The following is a 20,200-nucleotide window of genomic DNA, read 5'->3' on the forward strand; positions in this document are numbered from 1 at the left end:
TCAAATTCGAGTGTATTTACTTCATGGGTGGGATGGGTAATGGGAAGCAAAGAAATATAAAGCAGTTTGAAAGTGCAGTTTTCTGTGTGGCACAAAATTTCTATATGGGGGTATCCATGGATATGGATAGGAATTAGGAGGACTAGTAGGAGTCAAGACTTTGTTTTTATATCTCAAATATGGATTGGTTGGAGATTTAAATTGCGACATTAACTGAATGGCCACATCTTTAGGAGTAGATTCCAGATTCCATTTTTGTTTCTTTGGAAATGGAAATATAATTTAAATATAATCGTTTGCAGCAGACTCTTCTTGTTCATAATTCAAATGTTGGTACAAGTTTGAAGATAAACTCAAGGGTTAGCAAATAAATGAATAAGTGGGTGATTAGTATAATTAAACAATAATTATGCGTGTTGCTCCTACTCTCTAACTAGCCAGCATTTAAAAATAAACGAAGCCTGCGACTTTTATCTCATACTACAAAATATAAATAAGTAAAGATGCATTGGCAACTAATCCCATTCTAATTTTCATTCGATGCTTTAAAGTTTATGCGGTTTATTTTAGACGATATAGAATACTCTTACACTAACCACGAATATTTAATTGCCTTTGCCAGACAATTTGCTGCATTGGTTTATCTTGAATCAATTAAATTAGAATCCCCTCGAATCAAGTCTGAATATGTGATGACTTGATATAGATATATAGCCCATAGGATATAGAATAAGTTTCCCCGTAGGACCAAGTACATTCCAGATCCTTCATTTAAACACCCAAAAGTGCGGTAAATTCACAAACCTTGGGTTTGGCCTGCGGTGAGCAGGCCTGGCGCACGGCCATTTCCCAGGTGTCGAGTAGATGCGAGAGCGAGTAGTTTTTGGGTAGCTTGGAGATGCGTGCAATCAGAGCCTGCTGCACGGTCTGCAGGAAGGGCGTGGCCGAGTACTCCTGCTCGGTGAGGGAGCAGTCGGGCGCCTGCCACGGATACTCCTCCGGCACACAAACGCTCACTGGCGGCACACTGGGCAGTCGCTTGTCGTCCAGGCAGCATATCAAACGAATAGACTTATTGTTGATCTGCGACGTGGTGTCCAGCTTCACCTTGAACTTGGTGTCCAGGCGGGCAATCTCGCCCTGAAGCACATGCGGCACGTCCTGCTCAAAAGGCGAGGACTTCTCCTCAATGCGCGCTTTCTTAGCGGGCACCGGAGCCACGATATCTGTGCCGAATAGCAGCTCCAGCGTGGGTCGGAATGTGCGATGCAATGTGTGATTGGCTATGGGACTCTGCAGCGTGGTATTGATGACCTCCAGCAGCGGATTCGAGGATTTCTAGGGGCAAAAGTAAGGCATATTTGAGAGCAGAGCTATTTTGAGGGCATTTTGGATAGCTTACGCCAAACTGCTGGCCCGAAATCGAGATCAGATCCATCCGCTCCAGTGCCTTCTCGCACTTGAGCAGCGTCTCCAGTGGCACACGCTGCGTGGGATTGCACAGGATCTCCAGCAGCTTGCTCATTTTGGTCATCTTCTCCACATCTGCAGGGGGGAAAGATTGAGTTAAGTGTTCTCTCTTTCTATGATGATAGACACTCACTGGTTCCATCGTTGCTGATCTTTGCGAGCATGCGCTTGAGTGGCTCTATGTATTTGGTCAGCTGCTTGTACTTTTCCCTGTACAGCGCCTCCTCCTGGGGATTAAACGGACTGTTGCCAGTCACCTGGCCGGGCGTGTTGATGGAGGCATTGCTCGGCGACTGCTGGCGGATGTTGCGCTGTGGATTCTGCATCATCATTTGGGGACTGGACTGCGGCACCAGTGCCGGACTGGGTATCATCTGTGGCGTGGGCATTTGTGGCGTTGGCGGCTGTTGCGTCGGCGTCTGGTTTCCCACCACGAGCTGTTGTTGCTGCTGCTGCTGTTGCTGTTGTTGTTGTTGCTGCTGCTGCAGTTGTTGCAGCTGTGCCTGCTGCTGTTGCTGCAGCTGCTGGGCATCCGCTGGCGAGGGACTCGACCGCATAAAAGGCTGTCCGGGCTGCTGGCCGCCAACGACGCCACCACGATTGCCGGGAAACATTTGTCCTGCCTGTCCCATGGCCATGTTGGGCTTCTGCTGGATATTTGGTGGCATATTGACACCCATGCCTCCCATGGGATTCATGCCACCCTGCTGCACAGCATTGGGTGGCACCACCTGCTGCTGCTGCTGCTGCTGACCCGCCGGTCCGCCCACGCCGACATTATGCTGCGGCTGCTGCATATTGGGCGGCATTCCCTGCATGCCCTGGCCCATGCCCTGGGGTCCACCCATGCCGTTGCCCTGGCCCATGCGCATCATGGGACTCATGCCCATCTGGAAAGGTATTTAATTAGAGTTTTCCCATTGTAAAATCCTCTCCCGTACTCACAGCCATTTGGTTCTGCTGGATCTGCTGCATGGGCGCCATCTGTTGCATGGCATTCACATTCATCGGCCCTCCGCTCTGCATCTGATTGGGCACAGGCCCGGCACCGGCACCAGGAGGAGCATTTGCCCCACCCGCACCTCCTGCGGGACCGCTGTTCGGACCCGGACCCACCATTTGATTGGGCATGCCACCCATCTGCTGGCCGGCATTGCCCCCAATCTGGCCCTGTCCTTGGGCACCGCCTGCACCCATTACGTTCATCACGCCGGGCGCATTGCCGCCGCCGCCCATTTGCTGGACCTGCATCATCTGCTGTGGACCGCCAGCACCCGCACCCACGCCCATGGGCATCTGACCGCGTATATTGGGCATGGGCTGCATTTGCTGGCCGGGACGCTGCTGGTTGAGGGACTGCAGCAGATTTGAGGCAGTGCCGGGGCCACCGGGCACAGGAACGCCACCGGCCATGGGCATCATCTGGGGATTGCGGTTGCCCTGGCTGGCCAGATTCTGCAGCGCATTCAACGGATCCTGCATCATGTTCTGCTGGCCCATTTCCGCGTTTGGAGGCGGCGGCTGTTGCTGTTGTTGCTGCTGCTGCTGTTGTTGTTGTTGCTGCTGCTGTTGGGTCTTGCGCGACATGTCCTTGTAGTGCATAAAGAGCTTGGCCACCAGCCCCAGATACTCGTCCTTGCTGCGGGACTTGCGAAAGATGTGGTTCTCCATAACGCTGGCATTCTTCGTCTGATCCTGGGCATGCGGCGGCAACAAGTCGTGTCTGAAACGAAACTTAGTTGTCATTGGGGCACCTTGTTTGGCTTTTTGCGTTGCTTACATTTTGGAAATGACATTCTGGCGAAACTTCTGACTCTGCCAGTCTTCCGTCATGATTTTAGATCAGATTAAATCAATATAAATTGAGTTTTTTGCACAAATTTTCTTAAAATTTTCTTTGTTTTCAGCTTCTTCTTTCGCAGTATGACCGTTTAGTAGTTGCACAGAAAAACCACAGTACTGCCGGATCTGCCGGTTTTCAGTTTGATTGTCTGGCAGCACTCGTACGCTTTAACGTTATATTTGAACCAAGTGGGCTGCCAGATGTGCCAAAATAGGTCTCTCTCTGAGCCGCTCTAACGGTAAATATAGAACATGAACGCAGACTAGTTCAATTAGCACCCTTCCAAGCTTCTGCTTGCTGTTTCTCTTAACAATTCTACCTCGCAGCCCAACCCAACCACCTGTGTGACTTATTAACGCGCCCTCTCTCACCCATGCACACACAACACACAAACACACCAAGAGGCAGGCCTCTCTCTCTCTCTCTTTACTGCTCTTTCTCTGAGTAAACTTTCGTTTCGGCGCGTGCTAAGCCGATGGAGCTCAGTCGTTGGCGCTCATTAGCACTCACCGTGTTTTACCGTTGCTCTATTCGTATTCATACCTTCAACGAGAGCGGACTGTGTGTTTCGGACGCAACGCGCTGCTATTCTGTTCCGTTGGCGCGTCGTCGCTGGTGTCGTCGTCGTCGTCGTGTGTTTTGTTCGTTGCGTTGTTTATTAACTTTTTATGTACTATATTTACTACGTTTGCCATTCCACCTACCTACGTGTTCTGTTCTTTGCATTTTACGCGCCGCTTTTCGACACATTTCGCCACGCTCGCGGCTCCGCTGCTCCATTTGCCACCTGTACAAGACGGGGGGAGGTACGGAATTCGACCATACCCCACTACCATCATAACACCCCCCTTGAAGCGTGGTTGTCAATGCCGGCTCACTAAGTGTATTTGTGTGTGTGTGTGAGTTGTTGCATTTGGTGTATTTTTTGTGCTGACGTTTAAATATCATATCTAATACGTGCAAAAGAGAAAGAAAAGTGTTTTTCCATGAGTGTGGAAGAGGAGAGAATTCCATTGCGTTCTTATCAGCGAATATCGTGTATACGACGGGTGTTACCTTGAGGTGCAAAAAAAAAAGGTAGCAAAACAGCAGGGCGCTGCCTCCCACTACCCACAACCCACTCCCATTCGAATCCCCCTCTTAAGTGCGTGGCCGAATATTAATTGAAAGCATGTGAAATTAACAGCGCAAAAGCTATAGCCGAACAACCGTTACTATTCCAATTATATTGCAAGTTACAAGACGGGGAGGTACAAAAACAAAATAATCAAGCGAAACAGCAGAGACACAAAAAAAAAAATAACCCCACAACAACAACAACTGAAGCAGAAGCAGCAGCAGCAGGCAGAACGTTTAAGTGAGCAGCGACTGCGCTGCGCAGCGCTGCAGCAGAGGCCGAGGCAAAGGCAGCGAAAATAGCATGAAAATGTCGAAAAACTGTTGAGGTTCGTATATGTAAATGTGTGTGTGTGTTCATGTAAATGTATGTAAGCAAGTTACATGAGAAGTAGAGAGAGAGGGTGGGCTGGTGGCAAACAAACTAGACCACCCACCCGTGGAGTGGGACTGCCTTACCCACTTTTGAATATAGCTTGAAGTATGTAAGTATGTCGAGAGCGTCTCCCTGCTTCAGTGCATATATGAACGCTCGCTTCAAGCCTCACCTCCCAACCACCCCCCTCAAGCGCGCTCTGGCTATCACTCTGTCTCCCTCTCTCTCTCTCTATCACCGTACACCGTACACTATCTCTCTCTTGATGAGTGTGTGAGTGTGTGTGGCTTATGCCGCCGACTTGGGTGCTGCTCTACTTTATTCTGTTCTTTGGCATTTTTTTTTCAATTTTTTTTTTCCATTTTGCGGCAATAACAACAAAGTTGATTACAACGACAGCCCCAAAAAGCGCCACACAGACAGCGGGCAAAAGAACGGGGGCCGGGGAGGTGTCGACTGTGGGCTTACCCACTGTCCCTACTAAATATGCTACAGTACCTGTGGCACGTGGTGTGCGTTGATATACCCTCGAGGTAGTTGTTTTTAATGGGTAATTACATCAACAACAATAAAAGTGTGTTGACATTTTTTTCGTTTTTTGCCTTTTCACGTCTGTTTTGCTCTATACGCCATGGATGTGACATGTGTGTATGTGTGTGTGTGTGTGTGTGTGTGCTAGTAGGGGGTAGTATTAGTATTATTGGGGGCTGCCTGGAATGGGCTACGTGTTGGAAATTATCAAGCCGAGCTTGTCATCGCGCCAGCACGCACGAACATCAGAAACTACAACCACACTGACGACACACAAATGTATCTACATATTTGCATACAAATGTTTCTACATATACATACATACATACATACATATGTATGTATCAATGTAAACTGTAAAGTTTTGCCGGCGACAACGATCTCAGCGCACAATTTTGAATTCTGGTTCTGTGGGACGCGTCCGTTAAAGGGAATGAACTAAAATGAATGACAAGCGGCAGAAAGCCTATTGATTTTCAATCAATATTTTGTGTATATACACACATACATATGTACGTATGTACATGTATGTATGTGCGAGGTAACGGTGTTATTTGTAAATACAGTGAAAGCTCGACAATGCAAAACAGATGTTTCCGGGTGTACTGCACCAAGTATTTCCATTATTTGTCAACGTTCTAAATAAATAAGTTTCAAACCAAAGAAATTGTTCATAATAATGTTGAAATTTTTATTGTAGTTTTTCATTGTTTATGGAAATTTATGGATTGTAGAAATAGTGGTTCAAATTGTGGTTCCAAATGTGGTTTAATTATCTGAAAAAAAACTTCTTCTTTGTGTAACTTGTTGATAGTTTTTTTCAAAACAAAACCCTTTATTTTTTGTTTGTTTGGTGTGTGCAAAATTAGGCCAAAATTTTGCATATGTAATTAAAAATTGTTATCTTCGATTGCAGAACAACATTTTGGTTTTCCAATAACTGTGATTTCCGAATCTCGAGCGTACCCTGTACGTAAACAAAACAAAAAAAAAAAACTATGGGATGACACAAAGTTTCTTTTAGCTTTCTGTTATTTCTTTTCTTGTCTTTCTGCTCGTTCGCTTTGTTCGATTTTCTTGAATTTGTTTTGCATTTGAATTGGGAATTGCTATAGCTTCTTCCATCTGTCTCGCTCTCGCTCTCTTTCTCTCTGTCTCTCTCTGTCTCCTGCCCCCTGGCCATTTCTTCTTTCACGTTTCTTTTCACCTTTGGAGACACGACGCGACTTGAAATCGACTCGCTCACGCATGCATAATAATCACAGACATCGCCGGGGGGAGAGTGCATGCGAGTGTGTGTTTGTGCTTGTGTGTGCTCTCTGCCGCCATGGACGTTGACTGCTCTGCCAGCGTAATCGCTGCTGCTTTTTATTATCATTTGATTGCGCTCGCTGCCGTTGCCGCTGCCACTGCCACTGCTGGCTGATTGTTGTTGTGGTTGTTGTTGTTGCTGTTTGTCGCCTATTTTGCGTTTTTTGCCCTTTGCTGTTCATTGTTTATATCAATTCCCTTTTTGTGCTCGCTCTCTCTCCCTGTACACCTCTCTGTCCACCCCCCGTTGCCTACCTTTTTGTTTAGATGAATTTACTTAATTTGTTTTTGTGGTCGCTGCCTGTCCCTAGTCCTATTTAACCAACTCTCTCTCTCTCCCGCTCTCTCTGACTTCCCCTCGGGTGCTGTCACCTCCAGTTCGAACTGCAGCTGTAAGTTGGAGCAGCAGTGCAAAACCAACCAACCTTTGATGCACTTTTCCAATCATAGCTGGTTCGGTTATACCCTGTAAACAAAGGGAATGCTGGTTTTCAATAGACGTAAGAAAGAAAAATTATTTTTGTCTAAAGATAATTTAATTAAAAAATGGATAGCCATATCATAACATGAAGACTTAATCATATATCTAGCCTATATAAAATTAAATGGTATATATGTACATATGTATGTATGCTTGCAAAGGGTAACAAAACCTGCGACGCCGTGAAAGCTTTTGCTCCCTTTTTTATGTCTTTCACTCTGTTTGTTGTTATTTGTCACGCCTCTCGTCATCGAACCGTTAGAGAGGCAAAGCAGATACAACAATAACAACAATAATAAAAACAACAACAACAACATGCACAAGTACCGTTAATGGGAGCGTTGGAGCTGTCATGTTTGCTTACGAGCGGCGGCTTCATTTCCGCTCCAGCCAGGACATGGGTGTGAAACAGGGACGGGACCCTTCTGCCTGCCAGGAGCAGGAGCGCTGAGCGCTGGAGCTGTCACATGTCTGGACGTTGCTGCAGCAGCGCCTGCAGTGTGTATACCCTGTAGCTGGAGTGGCCTGGAGAGGGGTGTGCTCAAGCGGTCGATTGCAGAGGCTGACGATTGATTTTTAGCTGAAAGTAGCAAATAAAAGTTTTGGCTCAAGGCAAAGTGCTGTGGCAACAGCTGTTCCCTTTTTGAGTTGGAAAGTGAAAGCATGAAGTAAAAGTTGAAATAAAAGTACCAACCCTATTATATACGCCAGGCCTAAATTTGTACTTCAATTTGTGTAATTTAAGTTAATTTTGCCATTAAATTACATGAGTATCTTTTTTTGTGTAGCAAACATAAATTTTCTAGACTCTAGGGGAGGTGTTGCTGGATGGTGTTCTTCGGCCGACAGCTACATGTGCTGGTAATTTTTTAAAGCACAAATTATTAATTAAATTTAATAATAATAATAATCATAATTAATTAATAACCCCCTTGAATCATAAGTTTTGCTAAGAGTGTAGTGAAAACACTTTTTAATTGAAAAAAATAAATATACCCCATAGAGAATCTGCCATCTGAAGCTTAACTCCTGCAACCTGTGCCTGTGTCTTTTCCTACGCATTTTCCATTACTTATTAAAAACTATTCTATATTTTCGCTGCTTTGGGCAACCCTTTCCTTACACCCTGCACTACTTTTAATTTGTTTTTACACTATTTTAGGAATTGGAACTAATTAAAGGTTAGGGGCGCTGCTTTGTAATTATTCCCATTAATTATTCTTGTTTTAGGTGCTGCCCCCTGGCCACTGCTCCAATGGTTGAATTACTTCCCATTACAGGGTGTCTGCCTCCATCGTAATGCTTCTTGATGGCCATCCTGTCAATCCTTTGGCGTTATTTCTGTTCCCGTTTCTCCTTCACCACGGCAACCACTTGTTTTCCCAGGCATAACAGCAACAGACACACACACACACACACACACACACACACTGGCACTGACACAGCCCCCCATTGTGCCACCCCATTTTGGCACCCATACACCAACATTTTTATTGACTGTTTCCCAAACCCCCCTCCGCCCCTGCTGCAGGACACTGCCAGCACACTACCCGTTGTCCTCACTGCGTCGGCGTCGTCGTCGTCGTCGTTGGTCGTCGAAATAAAGTTTCGCTGCTGCTGCTGCTGCTGCTGCTGCTGCCACAAGTCGTCGGCATTCCGGCGCGTCTTCAACAGATGAAAAAGTTTTGTGCTGCAAAGTCGCACGCGCTCTGAGAACGCCTGAACGCCTCAACGCGCCTCTGCCTCACCAGGAGTTCTCCACATAAATAAATAGCGCCGCAATCCTCGAAAGTTTTATAATTAAAAAAAAATAATCCCAGAAGTGGATGCCCCCATTGTGCCGCAATATGTGTTAGTGGATGTGTCAGTGCCACAGTCTGCGTGTGTGTGTGTGTGCCACAGTCTGCGTGTGTGTTAGCCCGCCTTTTTGTAGCCAGCATATGGCAGCATAATTCACACGATTCTCGGTGAGATTTGCATTTGTTTTACATAAATATCCATTCCGATGGTCATTCCGATGCCTCATACCCCGATGCCTGCCCCCGTTTGCCCGTTGGCAATCGCCACAATGCCCCCAAACAATTTCATTTAATTCAATTGAAGGCAATCTCTGATTGCTGTCGCACCCCCCCGCCCCCCATCACCTATTAACATACACATCCAGGGCGTATACGCAATGTGTGTTGAGGGTTTTTTGGTTATTCGGATTCGGTTTTAGGATGGGCTTCGTTTGGGGGGTCTTGGGTTACGCGCGTAGCCTTGCTTTGCATTTCGTCTGGTAAACAGACGAAAACAACTTCTTCGATTACCATTTTTCCCTTTCGAATTTGTGGCTACACTCCACACCACACTCCACACCACACTCCACACCACACACACCCCAGCCACCCAGCCACCGCTCCGCTTGATTCCCGATGCCTGTTTGGGCGTTGTGCATTACGTTTCGGATATCAAATCGACGAGCTGCGATCTCATTTATGGTCCGGATGGTACATCAGGCTTCACGCCCAATTAGCCTAAAAGCCCAGGCCCTACTGTGGGTGCTGTGGGCTGTGGGGCATTGGTGGGTGGGATTAGGGAGGGAAGGTCGATTATCCATACAGCTGCTGGCTAATGGTCGTCGTGGGTTCATCAATGGGGTAAAATAACATTCGCATCGTCCAGCGAAAGTGTATTACCATAATGAATTCCAGTTGCGACACTCGTCGGGTTCTGTTCTGTGTGCTCCGTGTGCTCCGTGTGCTGCCCTCCGCTAGTAGTTTTCGCTCTCGATTCTCGATTTCCACACACACACAATGTGGCTGCCCCCGGATGCCGCACTCTGCCCCTTTGGCTGGCCCTGTCCCTGGGCCGCCACAACCAACTCACAGGTGGTCGCCATGAATGGACTGTGGATGGAACTTCCGCCGTTGCCACCACCACCGCCTGGATATTACGATTGCATTCCGGGAAAGTCCGGTAGGTGCATTGCACACACACCCCATGTCGTCCATTGGCTTCCGTGGCAATTATCTGTGACAATTATTGGTTTTTTTTTGTTGTTGTGTTGTTGTGTTTTTTTTCTCCCAACGTCCAGTCTGTGGCCCCTGTGTGTGGCCCCTGTTTGTGGCCCAGTTTTGTGGTGGGCGTTGACATTGAACAGGGCAGCAGTGCCCTCCATCCATCCCATCCCATCCAACCATCCATCCCCTATAGCTGTATAGCTATAGTAGAGCTATAGTACGGCGGGCGGCGTCAATCATTAATATTTCATGAACAGTCCACATTTCCATTTCACAAAGTCCGCGTTTGAAGTCCGTTCTGTTGTCGGTTGTCTGTTGTTGGGTTTCCCAGCGCTTTGCCACAGCCGCTGCCGCTCTAGCTGGACTACCCCTTCTGCATTTAGACATCAAAATAAACGCAGACCCAGCCCCAGCCCCAGCCCCAACCAACGGACTGACTGACTGACACACTTGCGCCGGCAAGGACCTCTCTGCGTGCGCGTACACGAAAGACCAACCACATTTAATGACCAACAAAAGCGAATTTGTGGCGCGGGTGCAGACAAATGAATGGGAATTTTCCATTTTTCATTTAAATGCCAGGCATAATTGCTTTTTCCTGCAGCCACGTGAATGAGTGCGCGGATGTTAGGGGGTTGGGCGGGGTTGGGGCGAGGGGGAGGTCACCCGACAATTGCGAATGCAATTTGAAACAAAAAGGGAAATCCACTCAAGAAATGCAACCGCACAGGATAAATGGGGGGAAATAACCTTGTGCCGATGGGAAGAGGGAAAATAATGAGGGAAACTTTTGACCTTCGCGTACGCTGTCCATTTCATTCACTATTCATATGCAGACGAGTACTCGCATTCGTAGTCGTATCTAAATGGTTGTATTTCACTTGGGGCTTAAAGAGATACTTAGAAGATTGTTTTGCTATCTTTTTGGTTAAGATACTGGGTATCTACACAAGTACATATATAATCTGCTGCCATGTCACACGGAATCAAGTGTATTTCTAGTTTTTTAATTCATTAAAATGGGAAAGGTGCAGAAATACGTTAACGCAGAAGCGTAAGAAATAATCTTGTATGCCAGATGATCCCTCGTATCAGTATTATGGGAAAATTGTAAGCCTTGCACTCAATCTCTCTGCAATATATTTCCCTCTTTCCCAGTGCGACTTAGCAGCAAGGGTTGGGTGGAGTTTCGCATACTAGAACAGAGCGCACGACTCTCTCTCCTTTCCTCGTCATTCTGTAGTCAGACTGAAGGATTCTACTCGTCTCTCTCACTCACACTCTCCCTCTCTCCTCCAGTGTGGCTTAGCGGTAAGGATACGGGAAGAGAGCGCTCAGTTGCAACCTCTTCTCTCTGCTCCCACTAATTTTATATACAAATATCACATATCTATTTTAAATTAAACCAATTTAAAAATCATTAAAATAATGCAGCATAATTTGTTCTTACCAAGACAAAACTGTAATTAAATATATTAATAAGATAGCCAAAAGCTGAAAAACTAAGCAATCCCAAGTACTTTTGGGTCTTTTACTTCTACATTCTATATGGCAACAATTCTATGCATTAATTAGCGAAAATCATTCTCTAAGGCACTTCATTAATCTGAATAAATTCGAAAACGTAGATCAAGAGATCAGTACGGAGCGATGACTGGAAAGCACAGCACAAAAAAATAAAAAAAATACAAAAAGCTGCTCCAGAAATGTTTTTTTAAATTTGGAAAAATATATATAAAGAATATTACAAAGAGTACATATGTACTCGTATAAGTCCGATTGTAGGAATGAATCATGGGGAATACACAGAAATCTTTGCTTAAAATAAAGATTTTTATATTTGTATTTTGAACCGCCTTAAAAGTTTAAACGTTTTTAAGCTAGAACAAATTTGCAAAAATTTTATAAATTTATTTTCGTTACCAAAATAAATATATAAATAAATAAAATAAATAAATATTATTGGTATGTCTTGGTATGGAATTTTCTGGAATTATTCTTTTGTATTTTTGAGGGAACTTTTTGAGCATTTGTTGGCAATTTTTTTTGCTGTAGGTTAGCTTAAATTAGATCTATTAGATATGCCTTGAGACGTCGGCTACGCCGATGGCCTTGACCTTTTTTTTCGCCTAAGATTATATTTCTTGAACATAAAACATTGGCCTTTGGCTTTTCTCTCCTTCTCTTTCTCCACTCGTGACAGCAGCCCTCAGCATGCAAGCGGCGATGGACACGGCCGCCATGGCCATTGCCGTGGGCGTGGGTGGTTCCTCCAGCTCCAGCTCTGGACCGGGGAGCAGCAGCAGCAGCGGCAGCAGCAGCAGCAGCGGCTATGGCAGTGCCACGACCACGCCCACAACGCCACTGGGCAGCGGTGGAGGAGGAGGCGGAGGAGGAGGAGGACACTATGAAGCCTCGCCAACATCAATGCCAATGGCGACGATAGCCACAGTGGCGCCGTTCTACAGCGAGGCACTCACCTCATTGGATGCACAGCAGCGGCAGCAGCAGCAGCAGCAACACCAGCAGCAACAGCAGCAGCAGCAGCAGCAGAATCAATCGCATTTTTATCACCAGAACTACGGCTATGGGAATAGTCTGTCCTTGAGCTCGCCTCTGGATGCGGCAGCCTACAATGCGTACAGTGGGGCGTACAATGCGTACGGCAGCGGGGCACCCACTGGGAGCAGCAGCAGCAGCAGCAGCTATCAGGGCGGGGCACGCTACGAGAAGCTGGCACCAAGTTCGGGCTCCAAGTACAGCGGCGGAAGTGCAGCCATCGGTGGAGGTGGAGCAGCAGCGGGCGGCGGAGTAGGAGTGGGAATGAAGCCACAGGCTGCTGCCACGCCCTTCTATGCGCAACCCTTGGGACAGGCAGGCAGCACCGCAGGCGGAGGCGGTGCAGCAGGCTACATGATGAACACGAATCATCCCTACGATCCGTACAAGTACAAGATGCCCGGCCAAGCGGCAGCGCCGCCGCAGACGCACCAAACGATGGTGCAAGCGTCCAACCAGACGACGGCAGCCGCGGTGCAGCCTCAGTACGGCCATGGACTGGCCATGAATCCCAGCCAGAAGCAGCAGCAGCAGCAGCACCAGCACCACCAGGCGCAGCAGCAGCAGCAGCAACAGTTCACGCAGCTGGAGGCCAACTATGCGGCCATCAAGCCGAGCAGTCGCTACCAGAGCATGCCACCGTCTCAAGTGCCGTACGGAACGCCGCCAGGGGCAGCCTCCGCCGCCGTAGTCATGCCAGGCAATGCCACAGCCACGCCCTACTACGACAAGTACGGCGTCATGGCCATGCCGGCCATGTACTCCGCCAACGGGGGGGGACTGCCGCCGATGTACACGCCGCCGGAACTGGATTCGGCGTACCGCAAGTCGGGCAGCAGCTGCCACTGGAGCGTGGACTACAATGCCGCCAATTGTCGATCTCTGGCGCCAGTGGCTCCAGCGCCCAGCAGCTCCTACCATCATCCGCATCCAGGCGGAGGCGGAGGAGCAGCGCCAGGAGCACTCGCCCTGCCACCCAGCAATGAGATCTACTTCGGAGCGGGAAAGTACGACAAGTACGGCAATCCGGCGACGCCGTATGCCAGCAATCCGTATCCCGCGGGCATGGGCCAGCCGCCGTATGGCGGCCCAGCCGCACGGAACATGTGGTCGGTGGCGGAGAATCCCGCTCAGCCCAATCCCCGCCAGAATTGCTGCTCGCAGGCGGCCTATCCGCAGCAGAGTTGCTACTATCCGAGGAGCAATGTGCCGCCAGGACCACCGCCACAGCAGCAGCAGCAGCAGCAACAGCAGCAGCCGCAGCCGCAGTACGCGGGCAGTGGCGCCACGAAGCTGAAGCATCCGCTGACCTCTGACCTCTACGCCAGCTACGACACAGCCCCACCGCCCACGCAGCTGGGCTACGGCTACGGAACGGGTCAGCAGGTGGGCGGCGGAGCCTCGGCCACCAACATCAGCCCCAATCAGCGATATGTGGCGGCGCCACCCCTGAACATGGGAATGGGCATGGGGATGGGAATGGGGATGAGCATGGGCATGGGAATGGGCATGGGCATGGGCATGGGAATGGATCCGAGCATCAGCATGAGCGGTGGAGGCGGCGGCGGCAACTACTACAACGATCTCAATCTAAATCTGAACAGCCTGGAGAGCTACGTGCCACAGGTGCCGCCGCCGCAGATGCAGCCACAGCAGACGCATCGCGGCCCCTACCAGGAGTACCGCAAGCGATCGGGCATGGTGTCCGCCTCCTCGTCGGCAGCGGGCAACTGCTACCTGGGACAGCAGGGAGGCAGTGCTGCGGGACCACTGGGCGGAGCACTGACCAATCTGGAGGCGCATGTGGACAGCTATGTGGGCTACAGTCTGCATGCCACAGCCTCCAATTCGCACTTCGGCATGGAGCCCGCAAAGACGTCCCCGCAGACGTGCAACATACGCGATTTTCTGGCCACGTGGAACGACGATGAGGATGAGGCCGCCGCGGAACCACAGGCCACAGCCACAGCCACAGCAGTGGCATTGGTGGCACCGACTGTGCCAACACCGAATTTCATGTACGAATCTCTGGCACCGAGTGGACCGCAGGCCACCGCTGTGACGGTGGATCATCAGGCGGCGGCTATCAATCTGCCGGACATCATTATCGACATTGAGAAGGCTTCGAATGGGACGGGCATCGTCGTGCCATCGGGCGTGGTGGACAGCTTTGGCAGCTTCGATGTGGAAAAGGAGCTGGACGAGTTGCGCCTCAAGACGAGCGTCTCCGCGGAGCAGTGTCCCGCGGAGAACGATGCCCTGGCGGAGATTCTACGCGTGGAACAGCCAACCGCTACCGCTGCTCCCGCTGCTGTTGCTCCTGCTGCTGTTGCTGTTGCCACTGTGGCAGCTCTAGAGCTAGCTCTGCCCAGTCCCATTCTGCAGAGCGAAGCAGGCAGCATCCAGGCAGCGGTGGAGACAGCCCCAGCCACACTGGACTTTGACACGAACAACAGCTCCAATTCGAATGAGTCGACCTTTGCCAAGGAGTACGAGACATTCATACACAAGATCGAGGGCAGCGAGAGCGAAACGGAGGAGACAAATAATGCCCAGGACAACGGCGAATATCGGGAGCATGCAAAGCGCTTCAAGTTCTACAAGAGAAAGCGCAAGAACACGGAACCACTGGAGCAGCAGCAGCAGCAACCAGGGGAAGAGCAACAGCAGCAACCAGGAGAAGAGCAACAGCAGCAGCAGCAGCAGCCGCAAGAGCTACATCCACAGCAGGAGCAGCAGCAGCAGGAGCCTGTTGCGCCCAGTCCAATGGCAGTTACGCTCTCCCCACAGAAGTTGCTCGCACGCCGGCGTCGCAATCGCATCAAGATGCTTAAGATCCTGGAATTCGAGAGTCCGAAACTCAAGTACCGCCACTACTTCAAGGCCCTGAAGCTGCTGCGCAGGCGCTACGCCAGCAGCAGAGCGCGCGAGCAGCGCAGTGCGCTGATGCGACGACACTTGGCACTGCGCAAGGAGCGTCGCCTGCCGCCCATCAAGCGACTGATCAGGAAATACGCCAAGGGATCGGCGGCCGCAGCGCAGCTGTACAATCCGCCGAGCCTCAAGGGTCTGAGTGTTTCCGCTCTGAACACGAAGGCCTTTAGGAGCAGCCTGATGCAGTCCTCGGGTCGGGAGACGGTCATCAAGAGCGGCTACGGCCTACAGAAGAAGACTGAAGAGGAGATCGAGGATAGGGATCTGCTGGCGGAGGAGGGGGCCGAAGAGGAGAACACCGTACAGTCCGTGGATCTGTTGCCCCATTTCAAGGGCTTCGATGACATTGAGAATACGAATCTGTCGCCGCAGGCCAAGCTGCGTGTGGAGCCCGAGGAGGCGGAGGAGCAGGTGCTGGCACAGTCATCCGTGGCGGAGGTATCCAAGGCCAAGGAGCGCGAGATTCAGGCCTGGCTAAGGAACAACAGCATGGATGAGGATGTGGAGGCGTTGTCTGTTCCGGAAGAGCCAAAAGCAATGCCACTTGCTGTTCCATCGCCAGCCCCATCCTCCGCTTCCTCGTCATCAGCGTCGAGCTCGAGCTCCAGCTCTAGTTCCAGCTCGGAGGATGACAAGGAGTCAACGAGCAGCAGCAGCAGCAGCAGCAGCCAGGAGGAGGACACCTCGTCCAGCAGCAGCAGCAGCAGCGGCAGTTGCACCTCCGTGGCAGAGGCCGCTGAAACGGCAGAGGAGAGCGACTTCAATGAGATGGCCGCCCTGGAGCGAGAGCTCTCCCAATCGCAGATCCTGGAACCAGCAGCGAAACCAGCGGCCGCTATCCTGGAGGCCCAGCAGCCAATGTCGCTGGAGGCGCCACAGCTGCGTGTGGCAGCCATCCACGAGGAGATATCCAACAATGATATTGCCAAGCTGAAGCAGATACTGGAGAGCGATGGCGAGGAGCAGGCCACAGTTCGTAGCCAGGATGAGAGCCCAAAACAAACACCAAACCAATCCCCCAAGAAGTTCCCCTTCTCCTGCAGCGTACCAAAGCTAAGTGACCTTAGTAAAATTGCCTTAAATAGTTCCTTAAAAACTAGAGAATTAGACATAAGACCAAACGGGGATCCAGTGGAATCCCTGCCAGCCTTTGAGGATCGTGAGGAATCCCAGCAGCCGCCTTTGGAGGCCACCGAAGCCCAGCAGCCCCCTTTGCAAGCCCTCGAATGCCAGCCACAGGCAGTGGAAGAGGATTCGCTGCCTGGCACACCGCGTGAACTGAGCGTTGAGGATGCCCTGGCGGAGATGTATCAACAAATAGGCGTGGCCTCCGACCCTGAGGACTTTGAGGGCGACAAGGATGCCGAGACAGAAGCGAATGCGAATGGACAGGACATGCTGCTGATCAATCTGGCAGAGATATTCGATACCAGCAGCGATCTGTATGTGGTGCAGTGCGACATGAACGAGAACATCCTGGGTGTGGTGGCCAGCGAGCAGGAAGAGGAGGCGCAACAGCAGCAGCAGCAGCAACAGCAGCAGAATCGCAGCCAGGAGGAGGCTCTGCAACTCATTCAACTGCTGGCCGATCCACAGCCCGAGCTGATACACCACGAGGAGATCATTCCCGACAGACAGACAGCAATGCGGCAGCGTCGTCGTGAGTTCCTGAAGTATCTGCATGGAAAGTATGCCCAGAGTCCCATCGGTAGGTTCTACCATGCCCAGCGGATAGTCAGGAAGTACAGGCGCAGGAGCGGGGCAGCAGCAGCAGGAAGGCAGCAGCGGGAGTCCAGCTTCTACCAAAGATAGAGAGAGAGGATCACATCAGATCACAGATCAGAGCAGAGATCGCTTTAGCCCTGGGAGCCATTGGGGCGTGACGGAAGCATCAGGCGTGCCTAAATGGATACTAATTTCGATCCACACACACACACACACACACACATATATAGTAATAGATACATATACGAGTATGTATCTGTTAGATACACACACATTTCTAGAATCTCAAGACTTGGTTATTTTTTTGGATTTGCCTTAGGGACCGATAGAACCGTTTACATTTGATAATACTAGTAGCAGAATAATAGAAGAAGAATATAATTTGTATAGAATATTAATATTAATAGGGATATTAGATATAGATACACACATATACATATATATATTTTTTGGATATCTGTGCAATATTTTTTACATGGAAAAATGTCGCGTTTCAAATGCATAATTATAATATCTGTATCTGAAGTGCGCGTATTCGAATCTCGATGTATTTTTTAGGATGAGTAAGCAAAGTTAATCGTCGGGCTTAGAGAATGAGAGCGGGTTATTCGGTTCTGGCTTCGCGTGCAATTAACAAGAGATATATATATATACATATATATATATCTGCTGTATTTTATCGGATAATGTATCAGGCATTTTAGCCACTCACTGAGCCACTGAGTGGTGAGCAATTTTAAAACGCTTTTTGACCTCCAGATTGAGGGACATGCTCGGTGCCCCTATCATGACCATAAATGGGCCCTGCACTTGCGTGTTTGCCAGAACAGAACCCGAACCCCAACCTTGCCCCTCCCAGCCCCGCAGCTTAGCTTCTGTTTTGTTATTCTGTTAGCAACCAAAAATATATATGCAGCTTAGACCAAAAACAAAAAAAACACAATGTAGCAAATGGAAACCATAAATCTGTTGGGTATCGTTTTCGAACTGTTAGATCTTAGCCCTTAAAGACTTGTTTTGTTTTTAGTGGAATTGTTTGTTGGGTTCCTAGTTTCAGGATCGTTAAGCTTTCAACTAAAACACTTTTACACACACACACACACATTTTTATTAGCCAGCAGTTTAGCATAGGCAGCCTCCAAAACCAGAAGAAGCATCTTTAAGTGCAACGAATCTGGTGGAAAAAATCGCATTCGGAACGCTCATTTACATAAGATGCGGATGTGGAAAGTAACTCTTCAAGGGCACTGTTGCACGCAGACGTGCATGCCAGACAGACAGAAAAAAAAAACAGACCGAAAGGCGCTGCTGCATGACACGTTTAAGCAGCGGAAATGTATAAAAGTCTGCACAGTCTTTATGTGGATATCGGCTGGCAAACTGCTGGCTCTAGTTATAGCATCTTAACACAACTATGCATCTATCTTATAGAGATAGATAGTATCTATTTATCGATTTGAAAAGTAATCCACCTAGATGTCTTTATCTCTCTCTTGTAACACATTCCAAAGGACCAAAACTTTACACCACTTATACAAAAGTACACATACCCAAAACTAACTAACTAAATAAATCGAACGTATATCTAGCCTCGTTTGTAAGTGCATTCTAGAAACTTTTTAATATACAATTAAAATCGATTTGTAAATGTATTTTATTCGTTTTTAAATAATACGCTTAATTTTAGTACAAAGCAAAACAAAGCAAAATCAAATGCAAAATGCAGAATGCTAGCCCACTAAATGTTATACTATTAATAATAATGCTATTTATTATGGAATAATTGTACATAGTCCCCCCGCCCCCCCCATTCGATCTAGATGTCCACCCTTTGCCACACACAGTCCCTTACACTTTGCTATATCCGTAGCTACATATACTATAGTATATCTGAGCGGGTTTTGCAAAATTTACTTTAGTCTTAAGATTTGTGACTTTATATAAATGTGAGTGTCTTTGAGCAAAAACAAAAACAACAAAAACAAAAGGAATTACGATAAATGATATACGAAAAATCCTAAAAAGAGAAATAAATGTTTTATGTAAATGTTAATGGAGTGCGTGATTTATTTCTGGTGGGGGATCTTGGGTTTCTTTAAAGGTTTAAGGGATCTGGCAGTGCAGTCTATCCCTTGCCACGGAAAATACAAATGGTAAACAAAATCCAAAGACGAAATAAATGTTTTATGTAAAAGTTGATGCAACGAATTGATTTGATCTTGGGGAGCTTTGCTCTACTCTTGAGGTTTGCATCTATTGAAGTACATTGAAGTGAAACAGCTGCACCCGAAGCGACCCCAAGCCAAAGCGTTCTACCCGCAAGCCAACCGAGAGGCGCTGCTGCATGACAAGCGCTACCTAATGTAATGTTCAGAAGCAGATAAAAAGGGGAAACACAGCACTCTTTATAGTGATATCTGATTGAATAATTGGGAAATAAAATAAATCCCAAGACTAAGACAATTTTGTATGTACAACGAGTATGAAACGAGTGGATTTCTATCTTGAGATTCTTACGCTAACTTGAGATATGCAACTATTAGAGCGTGACTTCGAATGAGACCTAGACGGATACCACACAGAAGCCTAAACAGTCGCTGCTGCAAAACGCGTAAATGCAGAAATTTATCAAATTGATCAACTGTTGTCTTTAGTAGCTATAAAATTATGAGGATGGATTTTACTTTCGTTTCACATGTTCCTTTTGAGACAACTTCAGTATTACAAATATCAGTAATTGCTTACTGCGATATTCCATCTTCAAGCGACATTGAATCCAAATGAATCCCAAGATGAAACGAATCAATTCGCTGCCTGTGAACTTTCCTCTAAAATCTCTACCGTACAATCCA

At 48.4% G+C, this 20,200-nt stretch overlaps 2 protein-coding genes across 3 annotated transcripts; one reads left to right on the top strand and one right to left on the bottom strand.

Moving 5' to 3' along the window:
• Positions 1 to 28: 28 nt before the first annotated feature.
• On the bottom strand, positions 29 to 3,414 carry LOC111074990 (mediator of RNA polymerase II transcription subunit 15). The gene is made up of 5 exons (XM_022368028.2): positions 3,251 to 3,414; positions 2,416 to 3,193; positions 1,604 to 2,360; positions 1,403 to 1,545; positions 29 to 1,338 (listed from the first exon to the last, which is right to left on the bottom strand). Exons 1-5 carry the CDS (start codon positions 3,301 to 3,303, stop codon positions 772 to 774), a joined length of 2,298 nt encoding a protein of 765 aa, XP_022223720.2. The 5' UTR covers positions 3,304 to 3,414; the 3' UTR covers positions 29 to 771.
• A 422-nt stretch (positions 3,415 to 3,836) lies between these two features.
• LOC111074988 lies at positions 3,837 to 18,988 on the top strand. Of its 2 annotated transcripts, none has more exons than XM_022368025.2 (2): positions 3,837 to 4,758; positions 12,334 to 18,988. In XM_022368025.2, the coding sequence occupies exon 2, from the start codon at positions 12,345 to 12,347 to the stop codon at positions 17,433 to 17,435; it is 5,091 nt and encodes a 1,696-aa protein (XP_022223717.2). In that variant the 5' UTR covers positions 3,837 to 4,758; positions 12,334 to 12,344; the 3' UTR covers positions 17,436 to 18,988. The 2 variants fall into 2 exon arrangements, with proteins under 2 accessions (XP_022223717.2, XP_022223716.2); XM_022368024.2 differs by having other exon boundaries at positions 12,337 to 18,988.
• The last annotated feature ends 1,212 nt before the right edge of the window (positions 18,989 to 20,200 follow it).

This window comes from Drosophila obscura, unplaced genomic scaffold (assembly GCF_018151105.1).
Source record: "Drosophila obscura isolate BZ-5 IFL unplaced genomic scaffold, ASM1815110v1 contig_37, whole genome shotgun sequence".
NCBI lineage: Eukaryota > Metazoa > Arthropoda > Insecta > Diptera > Drosophilidae > Drosophila > Drosophila obscura.